Source organism: Mytilus edulis, chromosome 2 (genome assembly GCF_963676685.1).
Source record: "Mytilus edulis chromosome 2, xbMytEdul2.2, whole genome shotgun sequence".
In the NCBI taxonomy this organism is placed as follows: Eukaryota; Metazoa; Mollusca; class Bivalvia; order Mytilida; family Mytilidae; genus Mytilus; species Mytilus edulis.
The window spans coordinates 59,095,343-59,115,085 of record NC_092345.1 but is presented as its reverse complement, the minus strand read 5'-3'; the positions used below and the strand labels follow the sequence as shown (position 1 = coordinate 59,115,085).

The 19,743-nt window shown below is 31.6% G+C and overlaps 1 protein-coding gene across 1 annotated transcript; it reads right to left on the bottom strand.

Annotated features, from left to right (window-relative positions):
• Window positions 1-304: 304 nt before the first annotated feature.
• Window positions 305-19,360, bottom strand: LOC139512534 (poly(3-hydroxybutyrate) depolymerase-like). The gene is made up of 10 exons (XM_071300217.1): window positions 19,256-19,360; window positions 9,239-9,361; window positions 5,852-6,046; window positions 5,528-5,619; window positions 4,970-5,083; window positions 3,426-3,458; window positions 2,918-3,029; window positions 2,161-2,203; window positions 1,465-1,616; window positions 305-434 (listed from the first exon to the last, which is right to left on the bottom strand). The coding sequence occupies exons 1-10, from the start codon at window positions 19,332-19,334 to the stop codon at window positions 370-372; spliced, it is 1,008 nt and encodes a 335-aa protein (XP_071156318.1). The 5' UTR covers window positions 19,335-19,360; the 3' UTR covers window positions 305-369.
• Between the last annotated feature and the right edge of the window lie 383 nt (window positions 19,361-19,743).

Below are 19,743 nucleotides of genomic sequence, written 5' to 3'. Positions count from 1 at the left end.
CGGTAAATTTACCGATTTGGCATATTATCTATTGTGACATATTGACTAAGTGTATATTCGAATGGAGATAGACTTGTTACATGTCCCTTCCTTATTTTTTTTTCAATTTTGCCCCTTTTAAAAATTTTAATGCTATAACTAAGAGATAACCATATACTGACAGGGAAATCAGCATACGAGCAGTTATCAGTAAACATATAAATTGGTAAGAAATAAATAAATAAAAGGGAATTATAGGAAGTCTAGAATGGCGAGTGAAGCATGTATTGCAGAAATCAGCTGTGTCTTATTATAGAAGAATGCATTTTATAACAATACTATTGTATTTTATTAATTTCAAATAAGATATGTTACTTTCAAACACAGCATTTACTGTCCAATAACTTGTCGTCGCATTCTGTCCAACGCTGTGATTTGAAACCCACTTTTTGTAGCTAAAAAACATATAATGTTGTTTTACCATAAATAAAAACGAACACGACTTCATAGTAAATGAATAGTACAAGTATATTTCTAAAACAAGAAATCAAGTGAAATAGGCATGACTTCAGTAGATCTATAATAAAAAATAAAATTCAATATTTAAATGCTACAACATTCCAAAGATAGATTGGAGTATTTACTTTCTAGGCCCATGTTACAATGTCTGTCTTTTCTATCCTACACCTAAATGTTCATAACTCATTAAGATATAAATTGACAAAACATTTGTTGCGTTTGCTAGAAGTTTTCTTCAACAGCTAGTAGGCAGTTAGTGACCTCATTTCAATTGTTTTACATTTGTCCTCCTGTCGAGGTATGTTAAATAGCTTGCAATGCGGTATGGGTTCTGCCAACTATCTAAGGCCTAACAGTGACCTATTGTTGTTAACCTTTACGACATTTGGTATGTGTGTTGAAAGTTTCCTCATTGGCCTAAACATGCATGAAACATTTACCAATGGACGTTAAACAACCAACAACAAATTAGCCAATAATATTTTTATATGAGAACATTTGCATTCATTTTCTCGTTGCGTTGTTCCTTGATTCGATTCGTATGAAGCATTTTAAACAGGAGTTTTTCAAGACAGAAGAAAATAGATATATGAAGATTATTATTCGTGTGTCACTATATGAATATGATATTGTTTATTGCATATTCCAATTTCCACTGAGACCAATAGGATTTGATTGATCATTATGGAATTTCTGTGTTACAAAGACAGGGCTTTTCGCAGTAGTGCATTTCACTTGTCGTCAAAAGACCGTACGCCTTTCTAACTGACATAAATTACACACGACAGGTGTGCCCAGTTGAACAGGAAATGCTAACCATTCTGTGGCACATTTAGTCAATGCTCGGCTGGTGATAACATGTTTAATTTGAAAAAGAAAATAATGAAAGCTAAGTGATTGATATACACACAGATATAAATAATTCCGCGATCCCATGATTGACAAAAAGAGGAATTAAGGATTTACCAAAATATGAGCCAGTGTAACCAAACCAGTCCCAGCATCCATTAAGATTAGTTGGAATCGGAGTTATCTGTGGATACAGTATGATGATGTTATTTGCTTCTCCGACATCATTATATCCAGCGTGCTTCACATATTCGTCATTAATAAAATGTCTAAAGCAAAAAAATATATCTGCAGTATTTTTTGTGTATTTCATAGGCATGTACCAATCAGTAAAAACAATTGGCTTCTATCATTAACTAACCAGCATGTATCAATCATAAGCGTTGCTTTATATGAGACATGATATAGTATATACAAAAAAGGATAGAACGAAATAAATTAAAAACAAAAACTGTTTGTCTATGCTATATATTTGTCGCTGGACATTTAGTAATCAATAATTGAAGAAAAAACAGTATTTAATATCAAGTGCATGTACCTCAATGATCTTGATTTTATGTTTGATGTTAATAATAGACTATATATATAAGCATTACTTCTGCAATTTTAAAAGCTTTTTCTATGGTGCAGTTTTTTCTTCTTCGATTTCAAACACAACGTAGTCATTTTAATCTTGTTGTATTTCTTCTTTTTTTCCGTTCGTTTTGCCCACTCTTTTTTTTTTAATTTAAAGTCTATCCATTGTAAACAGAGCTGTTAGCTTTTAGTTTTGATAAATTGAAGATTGCATAATTCAAAAAACGTTAAACTAACCTTCCTTGTTGACATCCATGAAGTGCAATGTGAAGTTTGCATTCTGAAAAGAATTCGAAATCAGTTCGTAATTTTTCTTTTAGTTTTAACGTAAAAATGTTATCATATTCAGTAATCAAAATAACCTACATATAAACATGTCTATATTTTTTCCCTTGCTAAGTTTAAGGAATCCGCCACATGCGATTTGTTGTCAACCATGTTTTAATACATTGTGTTAAAATTAGATTTTTATGCTGACAAATGTTTGTCCCTCAACGAGATTCGAACTCATTGATACACTACGACACTAGTCGCTTAGCCTCATGCCCAACGCTCTAGACCACACGACTACACCCGCTATATAAAAAAATAACTTCAATAGTCGTAGTGTTACCTTGTTACGGAAGGCGAATTTAGAGAATGACATTAAACATGACTGTGTTTAAGCGTGTGAAGATGTATTATAAAAGTATAACAAACTATGAACTCTAAGGTAATTTAGTCCAAAAGAATAAGGTCATACAAAGTAACAAATTAATTCAAATATTATCAATCAACAGTCATATTCCTGACTTTGTACACCGGCATTTTTCATAGAAAAAACCCATGATCCAATTCAATTGAGAAAACTTAAGGCCTAATTGATAATAAAACAATTTACGGAGGAAAAAAAGACATGAACAACAACTATATGTACTGAACCACAAGCACCCTTCTCGGGACATGTTTTGTTCACATATGTTTTTTTGAAGAATAGAAACCAGTCCATACTCACTTGTTTGTTTGTCTACACAACCAGAAGGAACATAGATGTATCCAGTATTGTCAAAACTGTATGTTATTGGTACAGATAGGTGAAAAAATGTTGACTGGTCAAAGGTCTTTAACTATAAGATATACATTACATGCAATTAGTACACTATTTTATCTAGGAGCTAGCTGAGGACCACCTATGGGTGTAGAATTTTCTTGTTACGTTGAAGACCCATTCGTTGATTTTGGCTGTTGTCTGCTCTTTGGTTGGGTTGTTGCCTCTTTGACATATTCATCATTTTCAATCTCAATTTTAAATATTAGTAGCAAATTATATGTGCTGCCTTCTTTGAAGGATCTAAGAAAATGTGCATATAATGAATCAAATAAAGTAAAATAAACTTTAACATGCAAAATAAACTTTAAATAGGAATTGGATATGCCTGCATGAAGTTATATATATATATCGTTCGATCAAATTAAAAAAAATGTATATATCAAAAGCACATCTAACAAAACTTAAAATATACCTGTCCAGTTAACGGTTTCCCTGCTTCTGGTATCTGAAAATTTAAATTGCTTCATTATGCTCATATATAGTAGATGATATTATTGTTTCCACTAGGTCGCCGTTTTCCTCTACTCAGCATCAATGAAGCGACGTTGATTGTCAATATGAGAATCTAGTACAGAAAAATTGTGCCGTTAAAAATGCGACTGTCATACATCCGTTCATAGATCTACGCGTTTTCGCTTCCCGGTCATCAACACCAAGACACAATCGAACCAAAAATAATCTCAAGACTTCGTTTTTATCAAACTTTAATTTTCAAAATCAATGTTGAATAAGAATATTTTAGAGTTATCTTTCGTTTTCCGCAAAACGCCAAACCGCTAACAAGTAATCTACATTTAAAGCAGGGATATATTTGCATTATATTCAATATAAAGTGAGTTTTAAATATGAATTATAATTCCTTGATACATTTCCGGAATATCATATGATAGCTTACAGCTGTATTTGGGTCATTCTATGCTATGGAAAAAAATATAAGTCGTGGCAACGAATTATTAAGTCGTAGCCACGACTTGTATTTGTTTTAGAGCATAGAATGACCCAAATAAGCTTTCATAATATCCTAACATTTTGGAGTGACCGTAGATACAGTGTATAGTTCAAGTGCTACTTTTAATTAATATCAGAAATCTGACCATGATCTCAGGTTGGTCCGACTTTTAATGGATTAACAATAAGAAACCAGCAATTAACTACCTGCATACGTCAATATGATTGCTCATCAAAATGTTACTAAAACTTCATATTTTTGCATGATAATATATGTCATAAATATTATCTTAGCGAACAGAAAGCAGAAGATTGAAAAACTTGAAATTTCTTACTTTGTACCCAAAACCAGATAAAGCTTGATGCCATGTATTAATTAAGGATGTTCGCTGCTCAGTTTCAAAATAAATAACTTTTCATAAAACTAGTATGTATTGAAAGGAAATAAATTGAGGAATAAAAAAAATCAAAAAAAAAATATAGGGGTCCATGTGCTTGTTTTCGAGATATTACCCATTGGAATTTTTGCGGGAAAATGTTCTCTCTTGATTTTCGAAAGCTTTATCATTGACCAGTTAAAGGTCTCAAATACTATTAAAAAATAAATAAAATTTTACAAGACTTTTACAAATGACTTATCATTATACATGTAAAAGATTCATAAAAATAATAGGGGTTCATGGGGAAATTTTTTTAAAGCATTTAAATGGATAAAACCAGAGGATCCCGAAAATCTGACAAAAACCAGCAGAAATCCTTAAGCAGCTACAACTTGAAGTGCTTAGAACCATGAGAAAAAGATTGTATTATAACGTGCATGTCTTTTAAACGATATAAGTATTCGACAAACAGGGTGTAGAACATCAAAAGAACCGAAAACATGTAATATGGTAAGACGTAACCAGCTGAAGGTTGGTGCCACATATCAACAAGCTACAGTTGCTAAAAATGCAGAAGTGTGACACGGAGAGAAGGACGCATGGACGAACGAAAGGAGGGATATTTTACCTTTAGGTCTCCATATATCCAGTTAAGAAGTTCAAAAGCAGCATTATATCCACAGTTGTTCAGATAATTGCTTTTTGATAGAACGTTACAGGTCCCTCCATAATTGTCAGTCGGCTGAAAAGTAAACAGACATGTTTGATAAACAATATTTTCATGTAATTAAAATTTAATTTATCACAAAAAAATATTCTGCTAAATATGTATAATTTTTTTTCTGCTAGTCATTTAACATAGCATATCAGATGTATAATAGAAAAGCAAAGGATATCCGACCGATATACCACAAAATTAGCACATCCAGGGGAAAAAACACACACACATGTACACAAACACACAAAAAGCAAATATGATTGATATTACTTACAGCATTGCTGTATGGTTTCGGCCCTCATACATGTATCTCTTTTTTATAATTGATACAGCAATTTCAAAGTAGTACCATAACAAAACTGGTTTTTTCCTACATTTTGAATGTGCTATATATCTGGGAATAATGATTGCTGACTTTTGGAACCGTTGTACGTGGAATATCATTGAAGCCAGTTAACAATATATTACCTGACAATGTTCTGCATCTATATTGAATACTGTTTTCACATTAGAATGCAGCGTGTAATGGTTGTAATATCGTTGTATGTTTGGTCCATTTCCTGCAATGTAATATATTTGCATCATCTAACAATGGAAATCTAGAAATGTCAACTTCTAGTGTTTGATGAGTCTTAATTTTAGTCTAAAAATGGAAAATTCTTTGTGGTAATTTTGTCCTTAAAAATATTTAGAATTTTTAACAAAAAATATATTTGAAACTGTCTCTAAATTGGCAACGTTTACATATTAAACTTCAGCAAGATAATTGAACTTCTTAAATACATTACTCACCTGGTTTCACAACTGAGTCTGATTGGCCGGCAAAAATGTATACCTTGTCATGTCTCATGTGGTAGGTAGAGTCGACATTTCCGAACAAGGCCCCAGAAGATGTCAAAAGTTCAAATGAACTAACAGATTCCAAGCTAGGTGTTTGCATGCAAGCTGTTGCACCTACCAAATTTCCACCAGAGCAAGCAAATGGAACTGAAAACGAAAGTGGAAATGTGCAAAATCAGCATTAACATAGATAAGAATACAAATATGTCTGTGTGTTCTATGTTGACTGCTATACCCATAGTTTTGACATTTTTACCTATTATGTCCGTTTGTTTTGTTTACACTTTATTGTCAATGTAATGAAATTTTATGAGACTGTTTTACAAATGAGAGGTTTAGCTAGACATAAAACCTGGTTTAATCCACCATTTTATACATCTACATTTTCGTTTGATGTGTATCGAGCTTTTCATTTTGATATTTTGAAATAGGACATTCCGTTTTAAATTTTCCTTAAACTTCGGTATTTTTGGTTTTTTTTACTTATGCTATAAAATATTTGCCACAAAATAAACATGACAATTGATTTACACGACAACAAAGTCAAGATCAACATGGTAAAAAAAATGTAATTTAACCTAAAGTACAATTGTTTGATGAGGTCAATACTTTTATAGTTAACATGTCATTAACGACAAAATACAGAAATATGTTTTGGAAAAATTGTTGATGCCACTTGCAGGAATTCAATCTAACGACTAAGGTATTTCAAAAAAATATTGTATTGAAATATAAATCGTATGCAAAATGTAAAAAAGCACAAACATTTCTTTCAAAATTGTCCTCTGAAATAAATAGACATGTTGCATAGAAATGGTTTTGCGATCATATCAATCATCTTTTAAACATGACGTACGTCCTTTACTTTATTGAGAAATGCATTTCTTATCGTTATTCTTGTATCTATGTTTTGTCCAAGGGTTTTGTCATTTAGGACAACTCGTGAATATAGCACGTATTTTGTAATCTCTATTAAGTTAATTCAGGTCTTTTTTTTTCTATAACAAGGCAATTTAAGCCTGACATATAGCGTATATATTTTGCTAATTCATTTTGACCTTTTTGTATAAGTATGGGGTATTATTAATAACATGACTTTTGTGGTATGCTTTCTGTTTAATACCTGCAATCTCTTTTCATTTCATAGTGTCTAGATTATTCAAATTTGGAAATGACGTAGAGAGACAGAGTTACTTACAGTTGCTCTTGTCAAATTATCTTATCTCTTTCACGTTAAAGACACCCTTGTAGATTTCGAAAAAGAGTAGGCTAATGCCGCTACAAGGCAGCATTCGCACCCGCAAAGTAAAAAGGGATTAATATAAGTTGCAAAACTTGTTTCCCAATCCACTATAAATTAATATGTTTAAACTAAATTATCTTAATTTGGCTATTCAACCTTAAATGGGTGGAATGGTTCATGCCAATAGAAAAACGAATGCTGTCATTAGTGGAAAGGACTATGGTGAAGGTACAGACGACTCAGGAGTTCCACAAGAAACCGAACTCAGACACTCCTTCCATTATTATATCAACAACCTGCTAGATTCAGTTAAATCGATCAGCCGTTAAACTTTTTCCTCATGCTTGTATGCTATACAAAAACATAGTGTTTACACAACGTGACCACACACCACTATAATAAGAAATAATCAACCCACAAAAATGGGTCAAGACTTGGGCATGCGCTTAATTTAATGCAACGAAATGTTCCATTCTTGGCATTAAGAGCAAAAGTCAGGAATTCTACAATCTAGCTGAGCATATATACACAATATTACAAACCCAATTTAACACAATAATACTACTTTTTACCATGACAAAGCTACAAAAAAAGGTAGAGAAGCAAATGTCAAATTTTCAATTTTGATAAAGGGAGATAACCCAAAGTAACACCAAGATGAAAAGCCAAACTATTCATGTATACATACTTTATAATATCTGCATTGTACAAAGAAAGGTCTAGTCTGTTCATAGTTACACATGTTTGTTATATACTTATTGTAATAAATAGTGTCATATTTTATTTTTTTATTTACTGTTTTTACTTGTATGCATTTAAATGTACCTGTTTACATTTTCAAATATTAGCCATAGTGTCTACATGCTATTTTTCTATCACAGCAAATGGGATTAATTATTATTATATAGATCAACTGTCAGAATTTTGTCAAATCTAGGTGATAATTTCTTTTTCTTATCTTTTATAAATTCTAGTTTTCATAATATGATGTGGATACAACTCTTATGTTCCTAAATTTCCATGTTCAACCCTTACAGTATCAAACAAAAGTTATTAAGTTACTTTCATTCTTATTTTCTCATTTAATTTTTAAACACAACTGATATATTGAAACTCCATTTTATCAATTAAGAATTAAGCCTCAGATATAAAATCGATTAATAGATTTGAAATTTATTCATATAAGTATTCGTACATAAATGACAGTGCATCATAAGCCTCTAAAGGCTGGTTGGTATAATTATACATGTTTATTGAATGTTTAAAACTGCAATATATTGCATTTCATGTATATGTACAAAGTTGTACTTTAATAATAAAAATATCTATCTATCTATCTATCTATACTTTAATAAACAGGACCAACACAAACTCAACCTAGGGCTTCATATATAAGCAGATTTAAAATATGGACAACTCTAACCTCATACAAAGCCAAGAAAGTAAAAACCCTCGGCTTTCTCAGACGCAATGAAAACAGCCTGCATCGCATTGGTAAGATCTACAATGGAATAAAGGGCAATAGTATTGACCCATATACCACAAGTAACATCAATCAACTAGAAAGCGTAGAGGAACGCGATTTATCAAGAGGGTAACAAATCTGGAAGGATCGCTTACCGCCCTGGAACTAGAAAATATGCAGTCCAGAAGAACCAGCCGAATGCTAGTATTTCTGAACAAACTGTCAAAGGAGTTGAAGGTTTTTGTAAAAAGCAAACCTCAAAGGTTTTGAATACTTTGACAGTACAAATATAGTTAACAAATCAGTCAAAGAACAACTCAAAGGCACTTGATACATCCATTTGCAAACCGGAATAATTCGAGTAACCATTCTTCGTAAGAAGGCCCTTTATAGCTTGTTGTTCGGTGTGAGGCAATGCTCCGTGTTGAAGGCCGTACATTAACCTATAATGGTTTACTTGTTTTAAATTGTTATTTGGATGGAGAGTTGTCTTATTGGCACTCACACCACATCTTCCTATATCTAGATATAAATAGTCGTTTATTTCTTTCAGTCGTTGTATTGAGAAAACTAACAAAATGTGTTCATATGCATTCATGTACCTAAATTATATTTTTTTTCTGAATTTTACCTCCGGCAACAATGCCAACACCCATAAAATCAGCAGAATGAATCACGTGCATTTGTGTTGCCATAGCAGCACCTGACGATATTCCAGATATCGATACCTTGGTCTTATCAACATTATATGACTCTGAAATATAATAGAAACAAAATCATATGAAATAATTCAAATGTTAGTTACATGTTATAAAATATGTTCACATTTATTACCTGAATGTTATATTAATAACTAGTTGTTACCGAGTATAGAACTACAGTAAATTATATTCAATTCATTGCTATTGTTAGCAGCGAATGAAATCAATGTGGGATATGATTGGTTGATTGCTTGTCGGTTACTTAACGTCCATATTTCATGCATGTTCAGGACGAAAAACAACTAGAGAAAGATACAATAATTAGGTCCTATAATTCAGGCCGTTCAGGATGAAGGTCGTGGAAATTTTGACTGCCACTGGGAAGTATTAGTAAAGATAAAGTGAATAGGGAAAGAAATTTTGTCTTGCGACAGGCCACCTTCAAACCCCACAAATAGTTGTTACAATGGAACTTACCATGTTAAAACGTGGTATTCTCTTTACACGAGGCATCGGATTTAACGTCCCCATTCTAACCGGACGTGATGACTGTGTACTTGTGCATCCTGCGCAGCCAAACCAAAGCCCTACTTAGGCAAGGGTTTCACTACCGTTCGGAAGAAGACCTAAGTGAATATATTCTTATACCCCAACCACCCTATGACTAATATGAGATATAAGCTATATAAGATATGGGCCATTAAAGAAGAAGTATAAGATCTTTACAAAAAAGAAATGCCTTGTTACTGAAGCTCGTGCTTGTTTCCGGATTGTTTAGGGGACGACCATTTGATATTCGGGGGGGGGGGGGGGGGGGGGGGGGGGGGGCAGGAGGATTTTGAAAATAAATAACTCAGCCTTGATAATCACAAAAATAAACGGTTTGTTCTGTGGCAATTTGAAAATAAATTACCTGACTTGCAATGTATTGAAAATAAATAACTCAGGTCTAATCGAAAGTATGAGATGGCACCAGATTCTTCATAAATTCATTTTTTCCCCAAAAAATATCAGGAAACACTTCCCATTTTTTAAAATAATAAAAGTATAAATATTATCTAACTATACTTGAAATGTCTGAAAATTGTTTTCATTTAACTTGAGGTATATATTGTCTCAGGGAACCTTACCTCACTTTTATTTTAACAGGGCCGTAACTACATTGAGGCTAATGCCTCATGTAGGAAATTTCAAAACCAAACGCTTGTCTCCATATCAAATTGTGTTCACGGCGAGTGCCTTGCAATAAGGAAGTTCTGTTAGCCCTGATTTTTCGGGATCAATGTTTCTTATTTATTTATCTTTTGTTCATTGATTGCTATTCTGTACTCTGTTAGTTTTGCATTCCTTTTGTAATCTAGTAATTTTGTTATGAACTTGATTATGAGTTAAAAAAAAAAACAGCAACCACAGACTTAACTATGTGAATTCCATTTTTGCTTTATCATGCACATTGGTCTTTTGGTGTTGTCCATATATATAGCTAGAAACTTTAAAAGTCTTACACTGAATTTATACATTTTTCTTTGAGGTATAATTGCCAATGAGACAAAAATATTGTCAAAAAATTATTAAAACAAGACTTGCACTTTCTGATTAAGAAAGGGTCTTCGGAACATCCAGAAAGCATGATTTTGCATCATTTGTTCTATAGCTTCTTGGGTCTTCAGTGGCTCCAAAACCCTTCAAAAAATATGTTTGCCAATACATTTAAAAGAGGCTAGTTACAACCAAACTTTAATACTATGTATGTATGCAATGCATGTATATGCAGCTGGGAATATAAAAGATTTATTTCTGCAGAAATGATGATTAATTCTGATTAAATTGTACATACTGACTTGACTATACAAGTATGATTTATAATAAACAAGTCATTTAAAATTGTATGTTTTCGAATATCATAAATATAGCTGTGAAAATAAATAATCAGTCCCTTGCTTTAATGAAAATGAAAAATCTTGCTTCAATAGTGTAGAAAATGAAGAACCTGTCCTCTTAGTTTACAAAAATAAATAACCGATCAAACAAATCATCGTGCCCCCTCCCCCTCCCCTCCCCCAGAATATCAAATGGTTGTCCCCTTATATTTTGGTGTCATTACTGTCCTTAAATTTAGACAATTTAATGAAAATTATATTCGATAAAGTACATACGATCGTGCTACCTCAGTGTATATTGTTGACTCATTGGTCAATGTTGTTGTTTTGGTTGATAGATTTTTTGCGAAAAGGAGGAGGCATCGTGTCGTACAGATAGGATGAAATTCAAAACAGTGTGGCTGTGGCTATTGATTGACACATTAAATTCATCCATTGACTGGGACAATTTAGGTGAACGTTTGTATGTAACGACCATTGCTCACTGTGTACTTTTTAAAGACACTTAAACTATGGGGTCACCAAAGGTTCTCAACACCTTAATAAAGTAATTCGAAAAAAATAATCAGAAATAACACGATGTTTTGATTTATATAAATTATATAAATCAAAGCATAAAGGTTATTCCTGATTAATTTTTCGAATTATTTTATAATTAAAGGCGTTAAGAAACCTTGGTGACCCCACAGTTTAAATGTCTATCGTAGGTACGTCGTGAACAGTGGTCGTTACAGACAAACGTTCACGTAAATTGTCCCAGTCAATGGGTGAATTTAATGTGTCAATCAATGGCCACAGCCACACTGTTTTAAATTTCATTCTACACTTAGTTTTTTGTTATTATTGTTCTAAAATTATGGTTATATAAGATAAGATAAGATAAGATAAGATAAGATATTTTTATTTCCAATTATGGGCCCCAAAGGGCATAAACATTACAACATCAATAATTTTTTTATAATACAATACAAACAATGAGATAAAAAAAAAAAAAAAAAAAAAAGTTAAACGAGAACTATTTAAGTTCTTAAAGAATACGTAGATAAAGAATCTATAGTATGTTGGTTTTTTTTAATACTAATGCATTTTATTACAAGTGGGGTTGATATAGATAACAAACAAGCAGCCCAAAAAGAAAAAAAAAAAAGAAGAAAAATAGATATCCACATATGTATAGTACACAAAAAGTTGGATCAATTAAATATATAATAATTAGCCAAAAAGAAAGTAGAAATTAAACATGTCCATGACTCATCCTGTGTCAGCAGCAAATAGGAAAGCATTATGGTTTCCTAAAGGCAGCTGACACCAGGGGACGATACCTTATGGGCCATAGGCATGTAAAATGTGTGTAAATGTCTCTTTCCTACCTGTATCAAAAGCAAACAAGGAAGCATCATAGGTAACTTGAATGCAGTTGATACCAGGGGACGATGCCTCAAGGATATAAGAGAACATTTGAATAAATAATATATCTTAACAATTATTATTTTTTTTTTTTAATCGGCTAGTATGTTTGTGATATTCAGATGAATATAATTTTCTATGTCCAATCAAATGTATATACACACATAGATTTCCTTTAACTAATCTTCACTAAGGAAGATGTTTGTATATAAAATTACATATTATTTTAAGTAACTCAACATTTTCTACACTAAATAACCAGATAATTTTGCTTTGACTGTTCATATGATTAAAATAAGAATTATATTGTGCAATACTAGCTAACATACAATTTCTATCATCCTCAAATTTGTTACAATCAAATAGAAAATGAGCCTCATCTTCGACAGTATTGGAAGAACATTTATTACATATTCTGTTAATTCGGGGAATACCCTGATATCTACCTAATTCTATTTGTAATCTATGAGAAGATACACGTAATTTAGTAAAACTTCTTCTAAGTTCAAAATTCTTGATCAATGTTAGATATTTTTCAAAACCAAAATTTGTTTTATATAAAAGGTAGGTTTTCAGTTTACTGTCTGAAAATTTATCTATTTGTTTTTTCCAACAGCTAATAAACAATATTGATAGCTTGGTTTGTATATATTTCTTAAATTTGTATAAGGATTCACAAAATGGAGCATTTATGGCATTTGTATAGTCAATACCAAGTATTTTAAAAACAACATTTATTGAACCATACCATGATGTTATATTCATGTGATGTAGTTTCTTTGATTGTGTATATGCCTCTTTTAATAGAGGAAAATTATTACCTAAATTCTCTAATCTATACCAGTACAATAACATTCCTTTTATAATATTAAAATATATTGGAAATCTTCCAAGTTCAGATAACACTGCAGCATTTGTTGTTTTCTTGTGTACCCCAAGTATAAATTTACAAAATTTTATATGAAGTTTCTCACAGGGTAAACCTGAATATAATTTTTCAAAAGATATATCTTCCTTCTTACATTTAGAGGAAAGAGAATTAAACATCCCCCATATTTCGCTACCATATAATAAAATAGGTTTTACAGTGTGGTCAAAAACATGAATACTTGTTTTTACATCAGGATTAAGTGATAAAAGATCTTTCCTTAATTTGAAATGAGCTTTCAGGGATTTTTTGTATAGTTCATTTTGAGCATAACTGAATGAACCAGATGAGCTTAAATATAAACCTAGGTATTTGTATTTTGAAACACATTCCAGATTTATATTCTGAAATGTGAATATCTGTTTTACATGTCTGCCTGCCTTGTTGAAAATCAGCACCTTTGTCTTATTAGTATTCACATTGAGACACCAATCTTTGCAAAATTTATCAAGCATTTCCAGCTTTTCTCGTAGTCCTTCAGCTGATGTAGATAATAAAACAATATCATCAGCATACATTAAACAATGTAGATCTTTGTCATTGACATTAACTGGGTCTCTAGTATCTGACAAATATCTGGGCAAATCATTTATGAATATCTTGAATAAATTCGGACTGAGGTTGTCACCTTGTTTGACTCCAATATCTAATGGGAAAAAATCACTTACTTGATTTTGAATTTTGACACATGATTTGCTAATTTCATACATACTTTTAATAATGTTATAAAAATAAGACCCAGCCCCAATATCTAGTAGTTTAATCTTGATCCCTGTATGTATAACAGTATCAAAAGCCTTCTGAAAATCAACAAAACAGGCAAACAGTCTACCTTCTTTTGAATTACAGTATTTGTTAATAAGACAGTTTAAAATAAACATATGATCTGCAGTTCTGGCTTTCCTTGTGAATCCAATTTGACTATCATGTATAATATTATGTTCCTGAAGAAATTTGTCCAGTCTTAGACTTAATATTCTATTAAAAAGCTTTCCAATTGCACTTGTTATTGTTATTCCTCTATAATTGTTAGGGTCACTTGTATCGTTGCTTTTAAAAATTGGTGTAATATAACCTTCAGCCCAAGATGTTGGGTATATACCTGAAGACAGACAAGTATTAAACATCTGTTGAAAACTTTTTAAAAGGAAAGTCTGTCCATTCTTTATCATATTATTACTAATGTTATCCAAGCCTGATGATTTATTGCATTTTAAGTGTGAAATGGCTTTGGATATTACAGACTCAGTGATAAAGGAGTCCAACTCGTTGAAACATTTTGAGTTTTCTAACTGTTTCAGTTTTTCACATAGCTCTGTATATCTACTTTGAAATTCACCTTTCAGTTGTGACAACTTTTGGAAATGTGATATCAAAGTTGATGGTTGTACTCCACATTTTTTTTTAGTTTCATTTTTTTCCTGTAGTTCATTAATTAAGTTCCAATACAGTTTTGGATTCTCTTCGTGCAAGGAGTCCAGCTGACTAATCAATGATTGTTTATATTGTTTGTATTTATATTTCCTTAGTTTGGAGTATTCACGATTCAGTTTATAAAAGTGATTTTTGATAATTGGATCATATGGAAATCTTGAATAAATTTGCCATAATTAAGCAAGTTAGTTCGAGCTTGTTGTAAACTTGCGTCAAACCACTTTTTGTTTTTTTGTTTGTTTGTGTGTTTTTTTAAAGGTCGTTTAAGTGATAGATTTGCTGCTGATAAAAAGATTTTTGAAAGTTTTGATGATGCGTCATCTACTGATGTCTGAGTAAATTGAATTGTGCTGTTGTTGAATTCTAGTATGTAGTTTTGTAGTGTATCTGAAGAAAGTGTTTCTTGAAATTTTATTGCTGAACAGTCAGTCCAGATATAATTAGGTGTCATATTTTTCAACTGGATTGGAATATCATTTTCTCCAGGAACACAATATTTTGCAGATAATTCCCACTCAAGTTTACAATGACAATCAGATAATGTGGGAATAAATCTGGATACTTTAAAATACAGTACATTTTCAAGAATTTCTTCCGACACAGCAACATAATCAACCACACTTGCACCATTGGGGGTATAGCAAGTAAAATTACCAAATGTATCACCAAGAACTCTGCCATTTAAAATTCTTATTTGTTTACTAATGCAAAAATCCAAAACTTCTTTGCCTCTTTGATCAATTTTTTGGTCTCGACTTTTTCTTGTCATAATGTTTTTGTCAGTAGGGTATGTATCAAAAATTGGAGTAAATTTTGAATCATCGTTTACTATAAAGTCATTTTCAGAGCCTATTCTGGCATTAAAATCTCCACATAACAAAATTTCACCCATTTTTTTATACTGAAAGATATCTTTTTCTATGCATTCAAAAACATCAGAAGAGAGTTCTTGGGTATATTTAGACGTAACAGGGGGGTTGTACAGTACACAAATAAATAGGTCACTTTTAAATCCAAAAAAGGATTTTTCTAATTTAATCCATTGATAATCTGGATTACTGTTAATCAATATTTTGACATGAGGTTTAACGTGACTTTTCTGTAGAATTGCTATACCCCTAAAATGACGGTTATTATTTGATAATTTTCTACATATTGGATGATAATGAAATTTGCCAATATTGTGTATTTGGGAATTATATCCCACATGAGTTTCGACTAAAAAAACAATGTTGTAATTCTCTATATGTTTCAGAAAAAGGGGATCCTCTGCTTTATTCATGCCCTTTGAAAATAAGCCACCTATATTCCAATAACCAAATTTTACAGATGATTGGTTTGATTTTGGCATTTTGGTTGATACAATTAAATCTGGTATAAATAATAGAATAGATTTTCTATCTATAAAAAAAAAAATAATAAAAATTTGTCTCTAAATAAAAGGAAGAGACAACAATGAAAATATTCAGAAATGTAAATATTTGAAATAAGTAGATTTATTTAGAGGATAGTTTTTACAATGGTTTTCTAAATACAATTAGTCTATGATATAATGACAGATAATTTCTTTTCTATGTATCCTCTTTTAACTGAATAACTATTAAACTGATTTGGGTTGAATAACCTGATATCCTGGGTTAATTCAAGATCAAAAGTATGATTCAAATGTGAAAACTAAAAATAAAAATGAATAAAATAAAATAAAAAAGGCGAACTTTTATACCTAGTAGAGGTTACATATATATGACCATGTAATAGTGTGACTTCTTCACATAATGGCTGTTTCATTTGAAAAATCTATTCAAATGAGAATATGAATTTATCAGCCCAAAAAAAAAAAGAAATATATAAAGTTGTACATGTATATATAAATTATATGTAAATGACTTTAAACATGTTAAAGGAAGTCAACATAATGATATGGTAATATGTATAATATTAAAAAGCAAGTTATTCATGATGACCTCTGCCACGTCCACGTCCACGTCCTCTTGTGTTGCGCGATTTGGATCTACCTCTTGAATTTGGCATGGGAATGTTTAAGGCAGTGTGTATTCCACGCTTTAAGTTTGCCGATAGCTGAGACACGCCAGAGTCAGAGAGATGAAATTTATCTTGACTTAGTAGCTCTGCAATTGGGTTTCCATTTCGCAACATATTGCCATGATCAACAAGTAGAACATCTTTAATGTCATCATATATTTGTTTCAACAAGGCATTTATGATTTGTCCATTTGTGTTAAAAATTACACTGTCGAGTCGAGGAGTAGTAAGAGAGATGATGCAACCACTATTTTGCCATTTTTGAAGTGCAAGCTTGACAATATCTTGTATTTCTTCTACACATTGCTGTGGTGATTTTATTTTCAAATCATTTGTCAGGGAATGAAACACTACTAGATTTGGAATTATATCCGATATCTCCAAAATAGCTTGTTTAGTTTCTTCTAAATTGAAAGCAGTAACCTTATTGGTTGTAAATGATGGCGATAGCTTCTCTGCATTGATACGTTTGGTATTGGATGTACCAATTAAAATAATTGTTGGTTTGTTATCAATGTCAAGTTTAGATTTGTCAATATATTTCGTGTCTGCATTAACAAGATGAAAATCTTCAAATCGAGAAATCATTTGGGAGCGGAGAGAGATATTTTCTTCTTGTAATTTCTCCAAGTGTTGAGTATGTCGTTTTAGAGTATCAGTTAGTTTGTCAATTTCTTCATTTTTGGTTTGTAGGCTTACCGATAGAAAGTCGATCTCAGAGTTTGAAGTAGTTAATACCTTTTTCATTTCTGCTCTAGTCTCCTCCAGTATTTGATTGTGACATTTCATTTGATCTTCATGTTGAGCTTTAATTAACATAATATTGCTTTGCTCGTGTTTTAATTTAACTTCCAAAGTCTGTTTTTCTGTTTGTACGGTTTTATATTTTAATTGTAATGTTGATATCTCATTGTCGTCTTTTCTACCTTTTCCCAAGACTAGAACATCATCATTGCATTGTTTAACAGCAGTTAATACTTTGCTGAAGTTTTCATTGTGACTGTGTTCTATTTTAGCCAGCGTGTCAACTAAATTTAATTCAAGCCTTTGAAAATCATCTTTTTGAGGTTGATCTTCTTGTACTAGTACTGATTTTAACCCAGTCTGGGAGTCAGGTAATACACAAGTGACCTTGTCAACAGGGCATAATTCATTAATGTGTGTATTGTTATTGTCATCATGACATTCGTGTGAAATACATGTATTAGTAGGACTGGTTTGTGATATGTTTGTAAGAACTTTATCAAGAATATCTTTCAGAATTGGAAAATGAATATCCACAAACTCATAATAATGACTGCCTTGTACTCTTATTGTTCCTGTTGTGACAAAAAATGTAATATTAAATTGAAGTTCCCCCTTTTTTAATACTTCAATCATCACAGAATTTCCACTGTTGTTTCGGTTTTCCCATATTTTGGGTTCGTCATACCATTCAATATCATAATCAGGTTCCTTTCCAAGATTGTCATAATAGTAAATATCTAGTGTTTTTATCCATGGTTGGATTCTGTCAAGGTTTGTGTAGAATGTGATGATTTTAGCATGTTCATCATACAAGTTTGGGTCAATTTGCTCGAAAAGGCTTAATTTTGCTTTACCAGTCCTCTTGTTTTGCTTTGATGGGAGAGATGAAAGAGGATAGTCATTAATGGTTTTGTCCATCGATAGGTCAATTTTCAATTTGCCTAAATCTACCATGATGACCGGCTTGTAGTCAACACGTGTTTATATAGTTATATGTGCACACACGTAAATCAGCGTAAATAAATGTTTGTAAATATAATTGATCGATCGGAAGTTATCTTAGTGTTTCTTCCTCTCTGATATAAATATTTGGTGTATTTTAAATGATGGAAACTGTTAAAAAACCCAGGATTCTCAGAATATTTTACCAGTGAATTTTTCCACCAACCGCCATTCTATCACATCAGTTGCATTTCGGGTTTACATTTTTCAAATCGGATATGTGCGTTTATGGTAATGATTTGAATGAGTGATTTAAGAAAAAAGAAACAAATAAACCAACATTATCGTCAGTTCATGGACCGCCGTCTTCTGTCTGATTTGTAACTGGTTCGTAGTCCGTCCATCAAATGCTAACGATTCGCGTCTTAACATTAAATGGTAAATAAGGTAAATGAAATAAGTAAATGCAAATATATACATGTATGTATCTTAACTTATGATTACAAGAGAAGACACGTTATCTCTTCGGATAATACAAGGAGATAACAATAAATGTATTACTTTACCCAATCTGTCAGCTTTTCCTTCGATAGTTGACAAGGCATGGAGAATTAAAATTAGAATGAATAACTTTACTTTCACCATTTTGAAAAGTTGGCAACCTCAATTTGTCAAACTGATAAAACACGTATATTAACTTTCATATACATGTATTATGAACAGCTTGTCTTTGTTCTATTATTAATATTACTTTTACTGTTGAATGGTTTTATGTGATATCCGTTTGACGTGGATCGGTACTTATACATCTCGTCAATGTGTTTGTATTGTCTTTCATTTTTTTGGTGGCGTGTTTTGTATATGCGACTTTTTGTATTTCTTTGGTTCTTATAACGTGACTTTTTACTTTAAAAGATCTCGTCAGTATGATATTGTTCTATTTTATGTCATTATGATATCTTTCTATTATGAAATAATTTAATTTTGGATGTAACGCGTCTTCTGATTGGCTGACGTTATTTAATTTGTTATGAGCCCATAGACATAATTTAGT